At 35.9% G+C, this 25,262-nt stretch overlaps 1 protein-coding gene across 1 annotated transcript in view; it reads left to right on the top strand.

Annotated features, from left to right (window-relative positions):
• Nucleotides 1–3,205: 3,205 nt before the first annotated feature.
• The window catches only part of GABRR3 (gamma-aminobutyric acid type A receptor subunit rho3), a 44,848-nt gene continuing 22,791 nt past the window's right edge, over nucleotides 3,206–25,262 (top strand). The window contains exons 1-4 of the mRNA XM_012767007.2: nucleotides 3,206–3,330; nucleotides 12,357–12,469; nucleotides 19,451–19,518; nucleotides 23,720–23,943. Of these exons, the coding sequence (XP_012622461.2) occupies nucleotides 3,206–3,330; nucleotides 12,357–12,469; nucleotides 19,451–19,518; nucleotides 23,720–23,943 (530 nt within the window). The remainder of the gene's footprint in view (nucleotides 3,331–12,356; nucleotides 12,470–19,450; nucleotides 19,519–23,719; nucleotides 23,944–25,262) is intronic.

Below are 25,262 nucleotides of genomic sequence, written 5' to 3'. Positions count from 1 at the left end.
CCATTAGCTTACTCTATGTATGACCACTGTTATATATGCAGTCTATAGTTAAATGAAATGTCATTATGTAGTATGTGACTATAAATAAGAAAACAAAAGCAAATGAATTGATCATTCAATCTCACTACTCCTAGCTGCCTCATACATAAAAGATGGAAGGAGGGAAGTGAGGATAGTCTAAATAATCTCCAAAGGTCCTTCCACATCAACATTTTATGACTCAGGAATTTCCACCTCAAGATATTTTGCCTACATGATATCCTGCAGACACATTTAGAAATTTCTAGAAGCTTAGACTTTGTTGTTATTGTTAGATGTACTTGATCCACTCAAGACCTTATTTTTTCTTTTGTTTTCTCTGGGTAGGCAAAATAATAGCTACATACCCCAAGATGAACACTGGGGACACAGCCATGCTATCTAAGTTTTTTCTCTGTCCCTCTGCCAAAGGAAAAGAAACTGGCTGACATCATCAGAGTGGAAGAAGAGTGAACAGGAGGCAGTTTATGCAACAGGGAGCTTAAACCATTACAAAATTCTCCAGTGACCCTGTGATTCATTTTGTTTCCTGGTAGTTACCACTTTCTAATTTTGACAGATGTGCTCTTCTGCTTTTTTTTTTTTTTTTTTTTTTTTTTCTTAAGAAGCTTACTGGGCTTGCAAAAGAAAGCTCTAAAGGGATAAGTTTAAGGAGCCAACTCAGCATGAACAGAGACAGATGTCTTGTTGTAATTGAACTAAAACCTTAGACCTCTTATAAACCAACTCTTTCTTGTCTCAGCTATTGCCTTATTTTCATTTTTAGGCAAACCATTCCCTACTTAAAATTCACCACCAAAAAAATATAAACTGCTTTTCTTTGTTCCTTAATGTTAATATTGATATGAATAGTTGGTCTAGCAAAGATTATTTGATAAAGAGGTCAGATGAATTATCATCATTGATTCATTGCTACAATGCAGAAGGAGACATCCAGGGCATCCTAACATGATTTATACAACACCAAGGAGGCATATGATCTGACAGTTATTTCTGAAAAACAAATGTCCCCAAATAGCTTCTATAAGGTGCTTGCAGATTCAACTCCAGTGCTTCCTTCCCTCAGGGAAATGACTGCCTCAAGGAATCCCCTCTTAATGTCTTGCTTTTCTTTACCAGCTACCAATATATCACTGTGAACTTAACAGGTTAGCAGTCATTAAAGGTAGTCTTGAGATGATAGGACATAGAATTTTAATAAGGAAGATGTGTAAAGCATAGATTTATCTATAAATCAGAAATTCCCGAAATGGCTGTCTTGGATCTGAGGTCAAATAAGTTTGAGAAACAAAATTCAGCAGAACAGAACTAAACAGGCTTTTTTACTGAAGCCTTTAATGTGTTAATATTCATTCATCATTTAACACATATTTATTAACACCGATTATATGCCAAACATACAAGTGGTTGGACTACCCCAGGGAAGAAAACAGACAAAGATCACTCTCTTGTAGAGTTTATATTCTAGCAGATTAGATAGATTATAAACAGTAGACATAATATGTAAATTATATAAAACATGCTAAAGGAAGTATAAGGTAGATTGTATAAGGTTGTTAGAGGAAAGAAAGCATATTGCATTTTTTTAAAAAGTGGTCAGTATATGCTTCATTGAATTAATGACATTTGAACAAAGATTTAAATTTGTTAAGGGAGTTAGTCATATAGATATCTGGATGAAGAGTATGTCAGGCAAGGTTGACAGCCATTGCACAGGCCCTGAGTGGGAGCATATTTGGTGTGTCTGAAAAACAGCAAAGAGCCCAGTGTGCCTCGAAGAGAATGAGTTGCTGGGATCGGGGGTGGAGAATAGTAGCATAAAATGTCAGAGAGGCCAGGAGGAGGAGGAAGTTACCAATTATATGAGGCCTTCCTAGCCATTGTAGGGACTTTTAAAATATCTAAATAGAAATATTAAGCGGGCAGACGTAAGAATATAACATGATACCATTTATATAAAGTTTTAAAAACATGTAAAATGTTTGCACATTATTTATGGATATATACATATATAATAATAGTGTAACTGCTTATAATTATAAACACTAAATCAAGGATAAGAAGAGAAGGGAAGATTTATTACAGTACCCTGTATATTTGTAATATTTCATATTAAAAATGTATTTTAAAGAGGAAAGACATGCCTAAGAAATGTAAGAAGAGATTTTAATGCATGGGCTAAGAGAAGACATAACCCAAGTCAAAATAAATGAACGTGATAAAATAATAACACGGGCTACAAGGTGTCAAGGACACAAATCATTTTGAGGAAATTTAAGAATTTCCTTCACAAAACTGTATTTTGGGGAAGAAAATGGCATTCTTCCTAAGTCCTAGTAGACAGGTCAGTTGTTGTATTGCTCACCTTTTGATATTCTAGCTGAAGAAATTTAATTCCACTGACATGTCTATTCATGCACTTTGCATACAGAGGGGGAGTATTTCCAGGAAATATTTCTGCTCCATGTATGCAAATCTTTCGGAGACTGTGTGTTCATAATTTATGCTTACTATATTAAACCTTAAATTAAACCACTTTTGTTATTAATGGAATAAGCCATCATCTTAAAATATGACTATTTACCTGACAAAAATAATCATTTTAATATGTGTTTGTGCTAAGGCAGCCTGTATGCATTTGGGGAAGAAAAACTTCCTTGCTGCATTAAAAAGAACTATGGGGTAAAGTAAAACGTCTTCAAATATATAATTAAGATTAAGTTAATCATCTTTTTTCTCATTAAGCATATTATTTTGTGGAGTCATTCAATATATTTAAATGATATTGCATTGGATTAAGGGGATTAATGCCTAACCTCAACATCTTTGTTTTCCTAGAACTGCAGCTGAGAGTTTATTGAGTATGGATCAAGCATCACACACTAAGAACCTTTCCTGGAAAAAGGGACTAACAGATGTAAACTGAAAATTTTAAAAATCTGCTTTGATTTTCTTAAATTTCCAATGACAGATATTTTCCTGTAAGTGATGTGAATCTGTTTAATCTACTAAAAAAAAAAAAAAGAAGAAAAAGAAAAAGAAGACAGCACTGAAGGCAATGTCTCTCCTTTTTCCTTGAAACCTTGTACCTGGAACACTATCTATTGTTTAAAAGACACATGAAGAAATCGTGATAATCCGCCTGCATTCCTTTCTTTTGGAAGAGATGATCCTGGCCTTCCACTTGGTCTTCTTTGCATACATCTGGGTCGTATTGGTGCCAAATGTTCTTGCTGCTTCTGACATCAAGGAGACCCCCCAGTGGTGCTTCTCTTCAATGAAACAAACCCGGTAAGATACTCACGATATGGTTCATGCAATTATTGCTTAGTTTTTCTTACCAGCTGCTTCAGATCCATTGCAAACCTAGAAACATATCTTTAATCATAGCACATCTTTGAGGCCATGTCTGTCTCTAGAGGTAGTATTAATTCATCACAATAAATCACCTCTGGCTGGCATCTGAAAGATCAGAATCTTGGAACTCTGCTGGCACTTGTATCTTTATTTATGTTATTTTTGGAGAAAACAGTTAAAGAGGTTCACGTAGGAATCCTCTTTTAAGGAATATATTTCTTCAAAAGTAATACATTTATTACTAATAAACACTTTAATGTTTCTTCAATTTTTTTTTAGTAGAAATTAGTTTAAGCACCAACTTCTCTTAATGCCAAGTAATTGTAGGGTATATAGTTTCATATATTGATGACAAAAAAAAAACATTAAAGCCATTTGTCTTTCAAAAATAGTTTATATGCATTTGAAATATCCTGAATATCAACACATTGTCATTATTATCTTCCTGTCAATAATAAAGAGTATGTTTGGATGTGCTAGTAAGGGAAACAGTAATCTATTAGAATGACTTGTTTATACCAACTTGCCTGAGACTTTAAACAGGTTTTAGCACTAAAAGTGCCAGGAATCCCTTCAGCCCCAGACAAATTAGAATGATTGGTCACCCTAGTATCCAGATTCCTTTAATAAACAAAGAATGTCTTTCAGAAAGTCTTCCCTTTTCACCAAGCACAAGATTTCCAAAAAGACCAGGAAGGAGAAACTGAGGGATGAAGATAACTAATATTATCCAGCCAACCCTGGCCATCTATGGGATAGATGTTGCAGCCAGATTGTCCTCACATCTTGAATATTTATTAAGCATTCACCACAAGATGAGGAAAGAAAATGTAAAATCTTAATAAATAATTTCCAAAGTCTCAGGTTGAATAACCAAAAACAAAAGAGGTGGTGAGAGTTGAGAGGTTACTGGCTTTCTGATTCCTGCTCTGCAATTAAAATTCAAGGACAACCTCCCACACTTTCCTTCCTTGTTCTGCTCACAGACCCCAGCCCTGAGATGATATGAAGTAGAGTTCAGTTGAACAACTTTCTGAGTCTTCTTCAAGTCAATTAGGCGAGGAAATATTTGGGAAATGTGGGGTTATACTACTAGATTATATATCATTATCAGATTGTTTGTAACATTCATGTAGTATATTTTATCTAATTTTAGATGGACACTGCTTAAAATTTCATCCACCATACAAACCATAGATTTGTCCAGTCTGTTTGGTGGATGTTTGGAAGAGAAGAGAGACTATTGTAGGAGCTAATCCATCACACTGGCTCCCTGTCAGTGGCAGAATTGCTGCAGAAAAATTTACCATATGTATTTTTTAGGTGTCATTTAAGGGACAAGGGGAGAACATCAGTTCTTTGTTGTGGTCTAGGGATGTTTTTCCTTATGTTAAATGCCTCATTTTTAGATCCTATCCAAAGGAAAAGAAGAATTTTAGAGACTACTCAAAGGATAATAGATTTCCTCCATGGGGAACTGCAGGATTTCTGCTACATGGGAACAAATGTGTTTGTTTTCACTTCTCTATATCCTAAGTGATGTGTAGCTTTAAATCACAAGCTAGAATAGTATTCATTAAAATTTACATCTGCTCTTTTGTTCTCCAAAGAAAAAGCCTCTAGGGCACTGGAGACTGAGTAAACCATCACACTGGTTCAGAAGTAGCCACTTAGAATGAAACCCAGGTATTTTCCCTGAGTGAATAGAGTAATCCAGCCAGCCAATTTCTGAGCTCTCACTCAAGTACTCTCTCATGCAGATTTTAAGGCATTTGACAAAAACACAGAAATTACTCAATAGGGCAGTTTCTAGAGTAAGGAGCCCAGGCAGCCTCATATCTTGAAATGTGAATAAATACTGTGGGGTTCTTTACCCAACACCAACCTGATTATCAGTCAATAAATAATAACCTAATTAATAATCCATTCTTTCATAATACAAGAAAATGAATAAACATGAAAGGAAGAGATGATCTTTCTTTGAAAAGTATGAAATGTATTTATATACATTACTTCATATTTATATGCATTATTTTGGGCCAGTTGTCATACAATCAGACCTTTAAATGCTTTGCTATTAATTGTTTTCATTCAGAATATAACCTCATTTTTTATCCAAAGTTTCCCTTTTTTAAAATCCAAAGTTTTTAAAAATCTTTTATTTATTTATATATTATTTATTTGTTTTTTATTTCAGCATATTATAGGGGTACAAATGTTTAGGTTACATATATTGTCTTTGCCCCACCCAAGTCAGAGCTTCAAGCGTGTCCATCTCCCAAATGGTGCACACCACATGCATTAGGTATGTCTATACCCAGCCCTTCCTCCCCCCTCCCATATGCCCGACACCCAATGAATGTTATTACTATATGTGCACGTAAGTGTTGATCAGTTAATACCCATTTGATGGTGAGTACATGTCGTGCTTGTTTTTCCATTCTTGTGATACTTTACTTCGTAGAATGGGCTCCAGCTCTATCCAGGATAATAATAAGAGGTGCTAGATCACCATTGTTTTTTGTGGCTGAGTAGAACTCCATGGTATTCATATACCACATTTTATTAATCCACTCATGTATTGTTGGGCATTTGAGTTGTTTCCACATCTCTGCAATTGTGAATTGTGCTGTTATCAAAAAGTCCCAAAACAATAAATGTTGGTGTGGGTGCAGAGAGATAGGAACACAATTTTTTTATTTAAAGATTCCCTTTGTTTTTTAAAAACACAGTGGAGAGGGGTATGAATAAAGTAAATTATGGCAAGTGAAAATGTCCCTCTTTTGCCTAGGGAAGAAATTTGTTTCCTTGGTAATGAAAAGAGGATTAGGCGTATAGACTCACTGAATATCCATTCAATCAACAACTATACTGAGTGGCCTTTTCATGCAAGTGCTGGACTGGGGGCTAAGGATGCTATAGGGGCAACATACTGACTCCGGCCTTAAGAATAATCAACAGAGGGCTAGAGTCTGCTCAAACTTGCTTGCAAGAGCCAATCATTAAATTTTCAGGAAATTTATGAGCTGGCTGTTATTTAATACAAACAAAAATTATTAAAAATGATATTATATAAACCTACAATTAAATATATTTTTTTTAAGTAGTAAATACTTAAAACAACTATTCCTAGTTATTTTACTACATCTTACTATCATCCATTACTATTAAGATTGTTTAGGCCTATTGTATCTATATGGTAGAAATACTACAGTATACTACACTATACCTCCACTCCACTCCACTCTACTATACCATAGCATAGCATACCATACCATACTATATAATGGGCTACACATTTCTCATGCATGTCAGTAGCTTGAAATCAGCCATGTAGGAGTATTTACACCATGGAAATAAGTAAACATTACAAATCAGGGCTTTTTTTTTTTTTTTCTGGAGATCCACTTGTTAAACACTACCCTGAACCTAATATAAAAGCCAGGAGGGTCCTAGGGATTGTAAATTCAATGCTACTGCAAGCAAGACAGAGTAACAGAGACTCCAACTACAAAGTGTCTGCTCTTCTTAGGAAGAATGGTTGTTCAGGTCCAACCTCCTCTTGTTACAAGAGAACTTGAGCCTACTATTGCCAGATTTTCTGATGTTTTTTCAAAAGAAGCAGGAAATAAAGATTTTCATATGAAATTTTCCAATTTAATACACCATGTGGGCTATCCAAAAATGTCTGCTCCTAATCTGATCCAATTTTCTCATTTCACAAATGAGGAAACCAAGGCCTCATCATCAAGCTCATGATCTGACAGAGACCCAGGTGGGACCTCTCTCTGGCTGGCCCTTCCACAGAAATGCTCATCTGCTTAGGTTTCTCCTTTACGAGAGACAGGCTGTTGACTAGAGTCAGGTATGGATCCTCAGAGTTCAGGCGTGAGCAGCAATTCAATCAAAGCCACAAGATTTTCTCCATCTAATGCACCCCATCCTCTCTAAGACATCTCAAAAGCAACAGGACCTGGAAATAAGCACTAGATTCAGAATCCTGGATTTCCTTCGTGATGAAAAATTGGACCAACTAATTTCCCCACTGCTTTACATTATTCCTTAGATTCATTTTTGTGTAGCCTCATTGAACACTTTTATTCATTTTGTATTTTTCTAAAGAAAAATAATAAGCCTACAAAAAGCTTTTTAAATTTTCGCCTACATTATTTGGGACAGCTCATAGTAAAGCTTTATCTTATTATGAACTGTCCCACGTTAGCAAGAGGGCATGCTTCTATAATGATAAGGAGAAAGGAATGATAGGTGGAGAACTGGGACCACCAGATCCTTATTTAGAAAAGATTCTGGATGACAAGTCCAATTTATTCTAGATCATTTATAAAGCATTTATTACAGAAATAACATTGTAGCAATAATGGATTTTTACATGCAAAAAAAATACCAAGAATCTCAAATATGCTTTCTCTTTTCCAAGTTCACCTCTAATCACCTATGTGACTTTTTAATGTTTAAAATCATAGTATAGAAACTATTTCATAATCTTTACTGAAGCATTTTCCATATTCCTTCATACACATTATAATGGTATTTTTAATCACTGCATATAATTAATATGAATTGATGAACAAGAATTGCCTTCTTTGTTTTTGAACATTTATTTTCAACTTCACACTGTTACAGATAACGGCAATAAATATTTTCACTCATGTAATTTTTTTTCTTTACCAATAAAAATTGTAATTTTCCTGGAATTGAATTACTGAGTCAAAGCATATGAAATATCTTTATGGTTCCCAAGATGAATTTCTAAAAGGTTTTACCAATATTTATACTCCCACTTGAAAAGTATAAATGTTCCCACTTCATCAAATCCTTATTAGTATGGAGCAACTAACATTATTTTTTGTCTTTTGCTCATTTAGTAGGTATAAATGGTAGTTACGGCTTAAATTGGTATCTCGCTGTTAACCCTCTCAATGAAATATTTTAAAACATGCTTGCCCATTATATCCTCCCTTGGGTAAATAGTCTTTTCATGTCAGACCTAGTTGTTTTTAAGTTCTGATCCTACTTAACTAATCAAATATGTAGGCCTCCAAGCCCTCAAGAAAACAGTTTTATAAAGCAGTCAATTGACTGTTTGGGACTCAATTAAAAAGAGTTTTTTGTTATCCCACTTATAAAACTCCAATGCATCAGAATGAGTTAGGTATATTTCTTTTTCCTCAACCAGCTCTAGTACTTTTTAATTCTTTGTCTAATATGTCCTCCTCAAAGACCTTCGTAGTCCACCCGAGACCACTCAAAATCCAGCCTTCCTTTCCCCCTGGAAACTCCCTTTCTGAGTCGCAAAATTATAGTAGAGTTTCCGACACTGAGGAGAGGGAGGAGCATAGAAATATGTTTCCTCTGTGCCATCCAGGAATGAAAAGGCCCTAACTCAAAGAGAAAAACTACTTTTGACTATTGCCAAGACTGACCCCTACTGTTTCTCAAACAATGGCACTTATAATACTTTGTGGAGGAAAAAAAAAAAAAATTAAGAACGCTGATGAAAGACTCTTCCATGAATTGAGGTTTCTTTGCTTGATGCTTTATCCCATCAGGATCATCAGGACACAGAATTCTGGAAGATCTTCTCCTTAGAAGTTGTCCAAAAACTTTCTCTCAGTAACTAGTAAAAATGAAATCATTGTTTTCTAGAATAGAGGCAAAGGCAAAAGACACAAAGTGGTTTAAAATGATACACATATATCTGATGCTCTATCTCATAGTAACCCCTTCATTGAGCATATTTGCTTCTGTCTCCTTTGTTTTATTTCATTCTTCATTGCAGCAATCTTTCTATGTATGCCTTTTAAAAATTATTTTATAAACCAGGGGCCTTCAAACCAGAGCACCTACACTCCCCGGGTATAATGTGACCCTATGGGTACATGCAAGCTTTCTGAGGGGCATGTGGACATAGATAGTTTTAAAACAATCAATTTCTGGATCTTTAACTTCTTTATGACCTGTTTCCCGAATCGATCCACCTGAAAACTCACCTTCAGTCTCCCTTTAATGATTGCTTTGTCCCATGTCACAAAATAAAGGTAACCCTCTTTCTCTTCCTGAATGAGAAGTGTACAAAAAATTTTCTGGGTACAAAGAGACCACTATAAATATTATCATTGAGGTAGTAGATGACTCTCATCTAAATCACACAGCCTTCCCCAAATTGGATAAATTCCTATTTTTTTGCTTTCAACAAAACTGAAGGAGGAACCTTATTAATTTGTCAGGCTGTCTGTCATTAAAAATTAATTGTTGATGATAGATCACACAACATGAATTTTGAAGAATAAGAAGAAATCGAAATAACTGTTACATTGCTAAAACAATACTGAAACAAAATTTCTTCAAGTTCTATGTATTTAGACAAATATGAACACAGTTTTTCAACATTTTCAGCTACAAAAATAAAAATAGGAATAGAATTTATATAAAACACTTTCATTCCAGCAATGAGTAATATCTATTTACTGATACATGGAATAATTGAGGAAAATGTACTATCACTTCATTAAGAAATTTTATTCTTAATTTTTAAAAGTATCAACATTTATGAAATATGTTTACTCTATTTTAACAGTCATAGAAAATAAAAAAGTTAATTTTAATGTCTACTTATTTTTCTTGCAAAGATATATAATAGAGCGATAAAATTCTATGGAAGAAATAAAATCCAAATGCAAGTTTTTTAAAAAAGGAATGAAATAAAATTTCTGATTTTTAAAGAAGAGCTTGTTCATATATTTTTAAATGTATAATATGGGTATTCAGATTCATTGAACACATTTAAAGGCAGAATATTTTATTTTAAATCATCAATATTTAAGGTATTTTAAAATTTATGATGAAGTTGTAGATGTCTACTTAAATATGTGTGAGGGAGTACATAGATTTTCAAAATTCTTTCAGAGAGTGTATAAGCAACAAATTTGGGGGAGGAGAAAGATGAGGTACAAAAAAGGCAAAAATGGATGGATATAGAACATATCACTGTGTATCTGATGAACCCTCAAGTAAGAGCTGGTGCATGTGCTTTCATGTGTTGCCAAGAGAGCATTTCATAGCAGACTCTGTGTTCAGTGTTCTTGGGAGTCTTAATTAAGATTTATCCTTTCCAATCTCATGGAGAGGAATGCTTCTGAAAAGATGAGTTAGTGACATGCCATTCAGTTGTATTAAATGAATATTATTACCAAAGGGGTTCACAAATTTTCACAAGTTTTCACCCAAAGTTACATTTCCATTTTTCTTTAAATAGTAACAAGTAGCTAGCTTTTGTTAAATGTGTACTGTGTTCTAGGCCAGTGATTCTCCTGAGGAATTGTAATAAATGTAAATTCTTTTTTTTTTTAATAGCTGGCCAATTAATTTCTAAATAAATGTAAATTCTTATACCCCAAATCTATTGAATCAGAACCTGTGGGCATGGGGCCCAGAAAAACGTCATTTGAATGCATACCAAAAAAGATAATATTTACAAACATCTGGCATGGTTCCTTAAACATAGTAGGCATTTAATGAAAGCTAGCTGCTATTATTTTTAATCAGTAGTTCATTCTAGTTCCTTGGAAGATGTTTTCTAGTTAATTCGAGCTCCTTGGAAGAAATAGTTCTAGGTGTTCAATTATTCATAGGATATAATGGCTTAACATGTTTAAAATCAAACTCATTGCCTTCTAACCAAAACAGATTTCTTCTCCCAACTTCCCCATTTCTGTCAATGGCAAAAATACATCTATAAACCTCTGAGGGTTTCAGTCAAAAACTGCCCTGTTGAAAGACCACACTGGGTGATCTTAGGTGTCCATAAACCTGAACATATTTCTTCTACCAGCTGCTTCAAGATCTGAAATTCTCCCCATGAAAGTCACTTTGTTGAGTTGAGAAATTGCATCTCCCAGTGCTATGTTAAAATTCACATTGGTTTCCTGGAGAAAATATTTATTAATACAAAAGCACATCAGGTATTCAGAATGATGAGTATTCACTTAGCAGAGCCCTCAAGATCTTGTGTTATTGCTGCTGCTGACCATGATGACAGTGATGACGACAGGCACATTTTTCCGGAAAGAGTTGCTGAGCAAGGTCTCCATTGGGAGACAGTTGCATATCACTCACAAAGGAGCTTTGCTCTTCACAGACATTTTCCCTCCACATGTGCAAAATCACTGGGAAGTAGGTGTCAGGGACTTGCCCAAGTCCAGCAACTTGCCCAAGTTCACAGACCCAGGGAGAGACAGGGCTTTATTCCCACATCAACACCCCAGCGGCAGAGAGGACACTCCCTGCTTTGCCTTTGCCTGAGATAACTGTAGGTGAAGACAGGCTCTGTCACCTACTTCACAATTTGACCTGGCTTCAGGTTCAAACACTGCCATGCCTCAGGTTCTAGAACCTCTGACAGGGATTCTGCCTCCACTCTCAGCCTGCACCCATGTTTTCTGCTCATTTTCTTTGTAAAATACTATTTTCATCAGTGTACAATCTTGTAGTGTTTTCATTTTTTCACTTAGTGCAGAGATTGCTCACTTCAGTGACCCCAACGTCACTTAGGTAGTTTGTTTAAATGCAGATTCCCTGGTGGCTGGTTTAGTTGATCTGGGACTGAGGTCCATAAATCTGAATTTTGATCAACTTCACTCAGGTAATGGGAATATTCTAGGTCTAAAAACTGTGCTCTGAGCAATAGTGCCAGTTCATACATTAAGTCCCAACTCAGTTTGTTATTTAAGGTGCTCCAAAATTTGGTTTACTTTATCTGCTCCACGCTTATATAATAAAGAGCAAATGTTGACAGATCTTTGGCTTAACACAAACTGAGAAAATGAGCTTTTATGTATGTATTTCAGAACATGCTATGTTGAGCACAGATGGCTAACCTAAATCAAAATATCCAGAAGCATATGTATCTCAAAAGTATTTTTTTCCCTTTGTGGGAACAGCAAACAAGAAACTAGAATGAAGAAAGATGACAGTACCAAAGTGTGGCCCCTGAAATATAAGCAACTTCTCCAAATAGAAGACCATGATTTTGCTATGAGACCTGGATTTGGAGGTGAGTATTATCTTTACAAAGCTCATGTCAAACCCATTGCACTGTCAAAATTTGAAGCCGTTGATACCAAAACACAAGTAAAGGTCATCAGTTAAAAAAAAAAAAAAGTTTACAATTATCTTTTTTTTTTTTTTTTTTGAAAGCTCAGAACAAGCTGAGGCTTTGTTTATTTGTTGCATTACATAAAGAAGATGAATAAGTAATAGAATGTATTTAGGGACAGATCATGAAGTGGTTTTTTTAGCATATTGTGGGGGTACAAGTGTTAAGGTTACATATATTGCCCATGCCCCCCTCCCCCCTCGAGTCAGAGCTTCAAGCGTGTCCAAAACCCAAACGTTACATATCTTATAAAATTGTGTTTGTATATACCCATCCCCTCCTCCCCTGTCCCACCTGCCCGACACCCGATAAATATTATTCCCACATGTCCACTTAGGTGTTGATCTGTTAATACCAATTTGCTGGTGAGTACATGTGGTGCTTGTTTTTCCATTCTTGGGATACTTCACTTAGTAGAATGGGTTCCAGCTTTTCTTGAATGAGAACAATTGATAATTTATCTATTTTAAATTGACCAAAAAACTCATTTTCTACTATGTACACTATTGTAAATAGTATGTGTTCAATAAATAGTAAATGGATATATCCTTCCTATACACCAACTTATTGTTTTAACTAAAATCTATAAGTTGGATTACATGTTATGCATAAAATCTTGTTAAATATTCTTATGAACTGAAATACTGGGATTTCGTGGAAGAACTAGTATGTTAAATACCACAGCTCCCTATGAACTAACTCTGCTGAGTTTTTAATAACCTTTATCACTTCTAGCAATTAAAATTGATCAAAATGTTGAAGAACCAGGCACTGTGCTAAGGCCTTTAATGCACTATCTTATCCCACCCCCACAGTGACCCTATGAAATAGGTAGTATCATGATGATGAATATTGCAGTGTGGAAATTGAGTCTCAGAGAAGGTAAGAGATTTGCCCTAGACCATGAAAGCAGTAATGGGTGGAACCAAGTTGCAATGGCAGATAAGGAGGAGGGAAGAAGTCCATATTAGAAGTGCATGCTTGGAACAGCTTTTCTTCCTCTCAGATTGTTTAATGTGCATATTGTTGCATCATGAGGGTATCAAGTGCTCAAGCAATATGCAAGGTGTGGTGAAATCAACTCATTGAATTGAACTCCAGCTTACTACTAAATTCATCCTGACTCTTCTTTGATTGACCCGAAGTTCCTCACTCCCACAGTTCCTGAACTGATAACTTTGCTAAATCCTAGATATGTAAAGATGAGGAAAGTGTGGATGAGAGAGAGAAACAGGATCCTCTGGCAGTAAAACAGGTTCAGCTTTTTGATAAATAACTAATATCTGATGGATTCAGGATGGGGAGGGGAGATACTCTTTGTGTACTGTGCTTCTGACCAAGGGAAGCACAATAGACATGTAGATATCAGAGAACTAATTTGTTAACAGGTAAAACACAAAAGAGTATGTCTGGTAGGTATTATGTTGAGGATTGGTTTTTTTGTGTTTGTCTTTTGTTTTTTAATTTCCTGAAAATCACTGGGTTACAATTCTAAGGATCTGACCTTGATTTCATTAGATCAGGGACTCAAACTTTAGCAAGCACCAGAGTCACCGGACAGGTTCTGAAGGCACAGATTATTATTGGGCCCCACCCCAGAGCCCGCTGATCCACTAGATTGGGGGGAGGGGGGGCAATTATTTGCATTTCTAATAAATTCCTGGTGATGCTGATGCCGCTGATCTGAGAATCACATTTTGAGAGCCGCGCATTGGAGTGCCAGCATCAGATTAAATCTCAGTGAGTTTAATTTTCTGTATTCCAAAGCACTCTTCACATTTATAGAAGTGTGAAATATATAACTTCTAATGTCTTAAATCCTAATTTAAGACATTAGCAGTTCTGATATTAAGATGGTTTAAAACGTATGATTTTTTGTTTTGTGTGTGTTTGTGCTTCTGAGACTCTACTTCTTTATCTTTTTTCCTTCACTACTTCTCAGAGGTAGCATCCTTATGGCAATTCTCCTAACGATGCTTGAGCCACTACCTACCATTCTCAACAGACCATTTCTTCCCCCAACCAAATTTTCAAAAACTCGGATAATATACCATACAGCTACCACGCAGATACTCTGTGCTTTAGTCTCTACGATTCTACAAAAAGTTTGTAAAATTCCCTACAAATTTCCCTGTAACGGGACTCTTGCCTGGCGATCGAGTTTTTAAGCCACGAGGGGGCGCCAGTCACACGGGAATAGCTTGAAACTGGCATCTCTGGAGCAGCCATTGCAAGTTCCACATGATGTACTCTTTTCAACACCAATTCAAAAAGCTGCCCTAATTCCTGTCGGGTGAGATTCCTCAATTAAATTAATTCCTATCCCAGAGGAAAGGCTTTTTAGGGAGATTATTGTACGCCACTGAAAACCAGAAAAATTGAGAGAAAAATGACTGTGCTTGAATGTAGACCTTGAAACAAGCAGTCCAGAGAGGTCTTGTCACTCAGAGGCCCAAAGACCAGCAGGAGATCACCTGGGACTGAGTTAGAAATGCAGAACTCAGGCCCCAGCCCAGGCTTTCTGGATAACATCTGCATGTTTAAGGAGCTCCCCAGGTGATTCCCATACACTTTACAGTTTGAGAAACACTGCTGTAGATTACTAAGAGCCAGTCTTCCTCTTCCGTCTTAAAACATTTATGCCTTCATTTTCCATGCTCTGTAACAACCCCAGCCTCCAGAAAAACATGAAATTGACCTTAAATTTCCACTTTGCTTGATCCATTAGAAATACATATTAAGGGTTTGTTGGGGTTTTTTTTTGTTTGTTTTTTAGGTGAAAATGTGGTTGTTAAAAATATTTTTGTTCCTGAGACTATTTTGTGGAGTTATTAAAAATGCAATTGAAACGTGCTACTTAGTGGCAGGTGGCAAATCATTCCATGATTAAGATATTTTTCTGACAATCATAAACTGGGGCCAAATGGTGTCCAAATTGCTTGTGTGTTCAGTCAGTTCAGGCAGAAAAATCCATAAATTCAGTCAGAAGTGTCAGTCTAGTAGCTCTGTGAAATATAGTCCTTAACCTTCTCTTGGCCGTCTTGGTCAGAGCAACTTTTTACACCAGTGACCCATTTCTCTGTTCTCCCATGGCTTCCTTCCTTGGGGAAATCATATTGCAGGATATAAAAGACATGCTTTAATTTATCTTCTCTTTCTTCATACTTGTCTGTAACACAAACATACCTCTTTCCTCTTTGGCTAAATGTAACTTCAGCACTTCTCTTGCCTTAATGTGTTTTCCTAATTAGCTTTAACATTAAAACCAGCTGCTACTGCAGTGTTTTTTACTTTTATAAAGCATTAGAAGATTAATTGACTCATTATGTGGAAACAGGAGGATATAAATTTAGGGGAGCTTTTTGTTTAACTTGGGTTATAAATTGCAGCTCATTTTCTTTATTTATGTTTCCCCTACCCTTTACATCTCCCATAACTAAGGGCTTTTTCATTATAGTCTCATAGATGATAATTTCTTTGTTTCTTCAATGTGAAATCAATTTAGCATCTAGACACTGGTTACTGAGTCAAGACAAAAGCTAGAGTTATAAAAGCTACTTGTACAGTATTTGCTTGTCAAACAAGAGCACTATACTGGGAGTCAAAAGGACTTGACTATTTTCCTATCATTAACTAGCTTTGGGTTACAGGCAAATGTTGTAGCCTCTCTGAGTTTACTCATATATCAAGTGGAGCTCAAATCAGTTTTATCCATCTAACAAAGTGGCTATAATGATAAGATGAGATATTTATAGAGTCAATTTTAAATGCATTATATAAATAAGATGTATAACTTTTATTTAACTCTCATTCCAGCCTGCATAAAAACCAGATTGATGCTGTATCTTTATGTATATAAAAAGGATTATAAATGTGTGTGCTGCTACCTAGTGATACTGGGAAATCAATACCATAATCATAATGATTAATATTTGTTTAATTTTTACTATATCTTAAATGCCTTATATACAGAATTAATAAAAGTATAAATTATTATGCTTTTATATTTACTGCTGATCCAATAGATAAAGAATAAGTTGATTGCTAAGAGGTTTAAATGGGGTTAGGCTAAGGACTTAACAAGCATTCTTTCATGTAGTCTCACAGCAACTGTATAAGGTAGGTGCCAGATATTTATTTCTCCTGTTTTACAGATTAACAAACTGAGGTATGAGGAGTTAAGGAATCTACAGAAGTTTGGCTGTAACTCAGGTTTACATGGCTACAAATTCCATCAATTTTAATCCTTCTGCTTTTTTGCCGCCTTCTCTCTGTGACTCAGCTCCTTATCTGCAAAAAGAATATTTGGAGGTTTTATCCAGCTGAAGTATTCTGATTCTGTGTTTTGCCTTTCCATGCCCCTCACTCTGCACTCTGTCCTCAAGAATGCCAGAGCACAGTACAGATTCTTAAACCCAGGAGTAAGGTGCACCGTGACATGGAACTCAAAGGGGGCAGAAATGAGGCCAGACAGCACCTGAGGGCACACGCTTTCCTCACAAACAGAAGAGCTCATCCTCACAAGAACAGTGTAAATCTGCAGAGAGGAAAGAAAAAAATCTAAGATATTTCCAGTAACCCATTCCTGATGCACAAGCCATGTTTTAACTCCACTGTCAGCCCAGCCTTCAAACAGCCCTGAGGCTTCAGTGCTTGGGCAGCAGTGGCATGAATATGTCGTTGGAGGAGGACATAGTTTTATACGACTGTCCCCAGGTTGGCAGAGATAGTCATCAGCAGCTAGGATCTATTCAGAAGTCATGAGATACTAAGTTCAAGTTGCCAGTTTTGTCAGAAAATAAGTAATCAGAAGCCCCGGATCACTATTTTGGTGAAGAGTGGACTGATGATCTAAATGTTTGTGTAGGGAATAGTGGCTTGTGTTCCTAAGGGGCAGGTTTACATTTTTTGCTACACTGCCGTAGTAATATTTATTTTGTGCCATTTATTGAGTACCAAGTTCAGTAACTGTATTATTTTCAGTCCTTAAATGAGTCTCCCAAATGAGTATTACTACTGAGATTTGAGGAAACTAAGCTTAGAAATATTACTTGTCCCGATCACGTAACAGTGATAGAAGCCGGCTTCAGACTCTAGCCTAGGACTCTAACACGAGAACTTTATCCAAGACAGTGGCCATTCCACCAAGATCTTTGCCATTCCACCAAAATCTTTCATTCCCTTGGAGTATTGGAATTAACGGGAAGATATACTCACCATCAAGTGCCAAGTAGAGCCATGAACAAGATATTTTCATGGTTTTATTTAAGTATTAATAACTACAAATTTAAGAATAAAAGACACACATGCACACAAAAAGACCCACCAGAGCTTAACCCTATGAAGGAATAATGAGATGTTTCCAAGTTAATGCTTCAGCTTCATTATAATTATCATTGAATGATGTTATTCATAGACTTGTCCTAATTAATGCTATAGGATGTACATTAGTTGATCCAATATGGCAGGAAGAAGTTGGTAGTTAAGCTGTAGTTAAGTGAGGTATTTCAGGAGCCCGAAGCAGGAATATGTTTGTGTGACCAGCCCCACACCTGGCTAGCTGAAACCCTCACTGTAAGGAATGATATTGAGGGTATGGACTTACGGAACCCCAAAAAAAGGGGGAATCTGTTGTTAATAAAGTGAAGATAACATCAGCCAATTAATTAATGGGAGAGTCACAGAAGAGATACGGGGACTGGCAAGATATATCTTGCTTTATAATGTATTGTGCATTTATGAAAGACTGTGAATTGTATCACACACATGTCCTGTGTAGCACGTACAGGCACTACTTAGCCTCAGTGAGGAAGCTTTTAAGGCTGGACCCCTCTAAATCCCCTAATCTTTAGATTTATGTTTTTTCAACAATAGTTGAAAGCATTTTTTTTAACTCAGGACTGTATAGGCAATAAGGTTTAATTGAGAGTGGCTTACTATGGAACAAAAACATATGTAAGATTATATGTATAAATATTCAAATTATTTTAACATATATATGATCGAATTTCATATACAGAACTAAACAATGAAGTATTAACAACAGTCTTTAGTTACACTGGAAGTGGTGAAACTCTTTGTTAGGTATAAACAGGAAATGTCACAGTCTCAGTCTAGTCTGGATGCTCTTATGTTGTCTTTCAGGTTTTCCAGGCCCATGAACGTGACTCTGGGAGCCCCAGCTGCAACTAAGTCTCAGCAGTTTTTCTCTGTCTGAAATTGCTCCAATTCCGACTCAGTATATTCTTATCCAATGCATTTCTAAGGACGTTTGCTTCTTTCCAAGTGCAGCCTGTGGTTACTGATGCCCTGTAAGGGAACACTTCTGAATCTGCAGTGTCTGTGTGTAGCATGTGCTATTATCTGTGTTCCTCTAGTCTGCCAACCACAGCACAAGTGAAAAAGGCTAATTTCTTTTTTGTTTGTTTTTCAGTAGGAGAGAAAAGGCTCCAACATTGCTCAGAGTCAAGGTCTATGTGACACTCCCTGACTATGCAATATGACCATTACCATACAGAATACATGCTTGTACATACCCTTAGACATGTTTTCCAAACATTGTTCCTTTTTAAATTACTGCTAGCTAAAAAATAAAAAAATAAAAACCTGAAGATACCATTTCAATACATAGAAGGATAATATTGACATGTTCTTAAGCAAATGAGTAATGATTATTAGAATACCATTTATTTACACATGTGCCTTTATTGTTATTGAATGCATAATTCCGATTCAATAGATAATAGAGATATTTGTTGTTTTAAAGAAACTTGAGAAGTAATCCATTTACAATCTATGAACATTGATGTTTCTGTTTTGAAAGGTTCTGAAATGATTGCAATGCATTTCTCAGCATTTTACCCATTCTTCTTTCTGAAGGGTCCCCTGTACCAGTAGCTATAGATGTCCAGGTTGAAAGCATTGACAGCATTTCAGAGGTTAACATGGTAAGTTTCTCCACGGGATATTGATTGGTCTTTTTCCGAAAAGATTAGAAATCAACAATATCAAAATCACTGGTATTTTAATAACTCATTTAATTATGCATATTATGTATTTTTGCTGCTTCACTCAACAATAGAGTTGTGGTTGCTGTTTTCCACATCTTTTTGCCCTTAATTACAATTGCCATCCCTTCCCACTCTTCTCTTTTCCTTCTAATGGTTTTCAGTAGTGAAACACTGTAAAACATCATGATATGTTTAGCTATGTTACATGAACTGGGAACAGTTATAATACATGTGCAATACGAAATCACAACCACAAGTCCTTCCCCACAACATGACAAACAATTAAACCAGGCTTGATTGGCTGCTCCCAAATATGTCAGTTGTTATTAATTGTGCTTATCTATCTGTAGGCAACCAGTAGTAAAGGACAAAGGATTTTTTTTTAATTTATGGGACTAAAAATAAAATTAAGAAAAATTTTATATATTACCTTTTATTTTTTAGAAACCTAGAAGGGACTGCCATTATTTTATTTTGCAATGAAACATCAGTATTTTCATGGAGTATTATTCATGAACCAACATCCATAAAATTTGAAACTGATCACTTAACTTTCCTCTTAACCATCTTCCGTCTTCTATGCCATTTTGCATACCTTGATGTTTTTGTTTCTTCTTCCCTTAACCTGATTTTACCACTTAAGCTATTTTTATGTTTTAATACCCTCTACTATAGTTTTTCCATTTGATTTTTCTCTATTCCCAATTTAGAACACCTTCCCTGTCTACATAATTACCAGACCCATTTTTCATGGAAGTCATTTTCACAGTTGTGCAGAATTTTGCTTTTAGGATGGATAGTTAATATCATGGCTAACTTGTGTGCAAGCCCCTACATATTTGTTTTCAGATATATTTCCTTTTTACCTACTCCTGTTAATTTGTTAATGTAGTCTCAGAGTTTTGTTTAGCCCCTTTTAGTTTACTTTCCTATGCCAAATTAAGAGTGCCTTTATGGTTTCAAACTTTCAATGTCTGTTTCCTTTTTCTTCCCTAATTGCTGTGTGTTCTTATATTTGGATCACACTTTCCATCTCATTTTAATCTCCTCAATTGTGCTGTCTTCTGCATCATCCCACTTAGACACAGTTCTTTTGTTTCCCATCAACACCACGCTGCACGCAACTATTAATGACAAGGACCTTAACAGGTACCAAGTAAGATGCAACTTGTGAATATGTTTGGTTTGGTTTCAATTTTGGATTTGATGTGAATTTCAGTTTTGTTCTCTGCCCCTCTACTCAGAATATTAAACAATTGAATTTTTGAGAGCCTTTAGATGGGGCCTGTACCCTCCAAATTGCCCTGAAACTGCTGCCTTGCTTTGCTCTAGATGCAGCCTGCTGCCTTTATTGAATAAAGTTGCCTACCTGGTCCCTGGAGTCATTTGCAATTGCAGCCCTTCGTGAGATGCTTATTGTCCTTCGTTTTCTGCTTTAAACTTGGCAGGTTGACTTTTTTGTGGTTTTTGTTTTTTAATAAGGAATATCTCATGAATAGGGACAAGTTAAACTACTTTCTTTTCAAACTCCATTTTCCATCTGAAAAGACATTTGTTGTTCATCCAATATACTCATTTAATGGACATTTTTCGTGTACATTAATCCATGCACTTCATTCTCTTTTCTGGAATCTTTAATACTTGTGTTCTTATGATTTTTCAAAAGTTACTTTTAGACACTCTTTGGAATAAAAGTATTTTTGATACACAAACTTATAGCAAAGTGCTTTTGATAGAATTTTTGAAATTTAAATTCTATATATTATTTTTATAATATGCAAACACCACCATAAAAGATAATAAGAGAAAGAGAGAAAGTGAACAAAGCAGGAATCTCCAAGCAGGACCTAGAAAATGTAAATTGCTAAGATCAAATGATCTTTTCTCATATACACTTAGTTATGATATTCGTATTTATAGTGATTCCTCTGATTAACTGAAAGAAAAGTTCAGGACACATAGAAATTCTAAAAGGGTCTAAATGAAATCTTCTATGACCTGTTGGGTCTTGTTTCAGTCTATAAACTCTCCAGCTGGTAGTCTTTCTGGTCCTTATCATTATCTAATTCAATTCTTACTGCAGTTTGATATAAGCCTTAAATTAAATCCCCTTCATGTTGCCACCCTGCACCCAAAGGAAATATCGCCAATAGGACTCACTTATTCAAACAGGCCTGGTTTAAAAAGATTTAACCCTTCCCTGCCCAGATGCTGCTCTTATTGGTACTTCTTGGAGCTTGTTGTGCTCCCAGAACAAGCTCTTATTGCCCCTCTCCCGGCATAAATCCAAGGCATTTCTGAATGACCCAGTCTGCATTGAAAATTACTGTCTCCAACCTGCAGCACCCAAAACTGGACATCATCTTTCTCCCCTGGTTAGTTTTGCTACTAGGTATCAGATAAGGTTAGCTTTGCTACTGGGTATCAGATAAAACTTGACTGGATTCATCATATCCAATTGCAAAGTGCTTTCTATTAGTAACTCCTCTCCCATCCATGTTAGCTTTTTTACTTCTCATTTATCATCTTCCTGCCCTTTTTTGTCCCACCCTAAATTCACTTCCTTTTTTTTTAATTTTAAAATCCTATAGGGGTACAAATGTTTTTGGTTACATGGGTCACTTTTGTTATGCTTGAGTCAGGGTTATAAGTCTGCCCATAACCCAGATAGTGTTCATTGTACCTGTTAGGTAGATTTTCACACATCTCTCCCACACCCTCCGCTTGATTTCCACTCAGTTTTTACTTCCCTCTGTGCACATGTGCATATCAGTTAGTCCCACTTTAACAGCAAGTATATATGGTATGTGTTTTTCCATTCTTTAGACACTTCACTTAGGAGAATGTTCCCAGTCCCATCCAAAGTGTTGCAAAAGGCCCTAATTCATCCTTCTTCATGGCTGAGTAGTATTCTATAGTATACATACACCACATTTTGTTAATGTGAATTTGTGAATTGATGGGTTCAACTTAGGTTGATTCTACATCTTTGTAATTGTAAATTGGGCCACAATAAACATTCAAGTGCAAGTGTCTTTTTGATAAAATGACTTCTTTTCCTTTGGGTAAAGACCCAGTAGTGGGATTGCTAGACCAAATGGTAGATGATTTATTTGGAGTTTACTGGGACATATCCTTTGTTTGTATAATAAACACCAAAGTTCTATTACATACCCTAGTTTAATAAAAATTTGATTATTGTTGGGAAATAAAAGATAGTAAGAAGTAAACAATTGTAAAAGTGAAACACATTGTCATTGTCAACACCCAATGACTTGGTTGAAATTGGGAGAATTTCTGTTCAAACAACCAAATATTAAATGTAATATCTGACAGGGAAGCAAAACTCAAATTATTAACAAAATATTTTTTTCCTAATATAATGTTAGTATACTTTTTTCCTCTCATCCTTATGTCTTTACAACTGAGATGAATATTAACAATTCAAATCCCTGAGCCATACTGAATTGGAATCTCCGCAAACTTGCTTCTGAAAACTGTGCCATTTCAACAAACTTCATAGGTGATTCTCTTGCACATTAAACTTTGAGAACCACCACTTCATCTCATGATTACTTTCTGTCTCTCAAACTGAGGAAGATCCCTGTCTCTGTCCCAGGACTTCTGACAACTTGCTTTCTATGGATAGCTCTAATAAATGCCAGGTTTCTATGGGACAGTAGTTGATTCAATTTGAGAGGTCTTCTTTAACAAAAATAATACAAAATCATGAATACAAAATCAATTCTAAAAGTAATATTTAGAATTAGAAAAAATCATCATAAAATAATGGATAATAATGGAGTTTCAGGCGCTTTTCTTCTGAGTTCTCTTTAGGTGATTAATCAGAGTGCTTACATAGAAACGCGTCCCATTTATAATCTGGCTTCCCTTCCCCAATTTGAATGCTCCATAACTCACAGAAACTGTCAACATTCATCAGAGCTCATATGAAGGAAAAGCCCAAAACTTAAGCTTATTAGCTTCCTCCTAAATCTACCTGAAAATGCAATATGAGCCATTCACTTATAAGTCATTAGCTCCCTTGGAAATCAGTCCTGGGACTAATAGTGTGGAAGTGGTCATCTTGAACCATTTTCCTTCAGGTTTTAACTGGTCCCTTTTTCTCTCCATCTAGGACTTTACGATGACTTTTTATCTCAGGCATTACTGGAAAGATGAGAGGCTCTCCTTTCCTAGCACAACAAACAAAAGCATGACGTTTGATCATAGATTGATCAGAAAGATCTGGGTGCCTGATATCTTTTTTGTCCATTCTAAAAGATCCTTCATCCATGACACAACTATGGAGAACATCATGCTGCGTGTGTACCCCGATGGCAACGTCCTCTTCAGTCTCAGGTGAGGAGAGCTGTCTGTGGCCTTTGGCTTCCTCAGACCACAGCCGTCTACACCAAAGCTGGTGGCTGTCGCCTCAGACTAAATCACAACATTACTGTCTGTTTCACAAGCAGAAGATGTGGCTTTCCCTGGTTCTAACATTCAGATTTCAAAGAATGGTTTCCTATTCTAACTCTACCCACTCTGGGTGTATGTTGGTTGGACAAATAGAATGGAGTTGAATCATGGAAATCCTTAAAAGTCTGCTTTCCCTCCTCACAAACTAAACCCCACCCTGCACCTCACCAAGTAGTTTTGGAGTCTTGGATTAGATAAATAATTTTCTTAACCATCTCCTTCATTTTCCATGGGAAGGCATAGTCATCATCCATGTTACCACTATCTACTCACTTCCTTTTTTATTTGGTTTATTTAAAACATGTGTTCTAACACTGTGCTGTAACAGCCCTCCATCTTTGATGTTTCATATTTTCTTTTAGCCTGATGAGTCCTCTGCATAAATGAGTGGTTTATCATAGATAATTCTAAAAATGTTTAAGTCCAAGCAATTCAACTTGTTTTAATGTCCTAGAAATGTCAGAAAGATGATAAAGTAGGCTGAAAAAATATCCCCCAAAAGATATCCATGTCCTAATCCCTGCAATCTGTGAAGAGCACCTTATATGACAAAAAAAGGATATTTGCAGATGTGATTAAGTTAAGAATCTTGAGATGGAGAAATTATCATGGATCATCTGATTGGGATGTTAATACAATCCCTATGATAGAAAGAGGAAACTCTATACACACAGAAGAGGAGAAGGCAATGTGACCACAAGCCAAAGAATGCTTTTGGTGACCAGAGCTGTCAAATGAATAGATATTTTCCCCTGTGGCCTCTTAGGGAGACAGGCCTTTCTGACACTTTGATTTCAGCCCAGTGATAGATTTCAGACTCTAGCCTGTGAGAGAATAAATTTCTGTTGTTTGAAACCATCAAGTTTGTGGTAATTTGTTATAGCAGCAATAGGAAACTAAGAGTTTTTTTTTTCCTTTTGAAAAGAGAATTGTAATAAAGGTAACCAGTAAAAAGGAGCCGTTGCCAGCCATTTCATAAAGGCTGTCAATATTTTAAAAATGCAATTAAAGGCAAGTGCTGTTTTCAATAGGACTTTTAAATCAGTAGTAACACGGGACTCCTAAGTACTGGAGTCAAGCCTGACTTGGAATCAGAAGTAAAACAGCAATGTCTGGCCAAAGAATCAACTGTTTTAAATTGATTTTGGTGAGGCAAAGTCCAGTAGAGGATTAATTCCTTACTCTGTATATTCCAAAGAAAG

The sequence above is a fragment of the Microcebus murinus genome, chromosome 1, assembly GCF_040939455.1.
Source record: "Microcebus murinus isolate Inina chromosome 1, M.murinus_Inina_mat1.0, whole genome shotgun sequence".
Taxonomy (NCBI): Eukaryota; Metazoa; Chordata; class Mammalia; order Primates; family Cheirogaleidae; genus Microcebus; species Microcebus murinus.
This window is presented reverse-complemented; position numbering and strand designations above follow the sequence as displayed.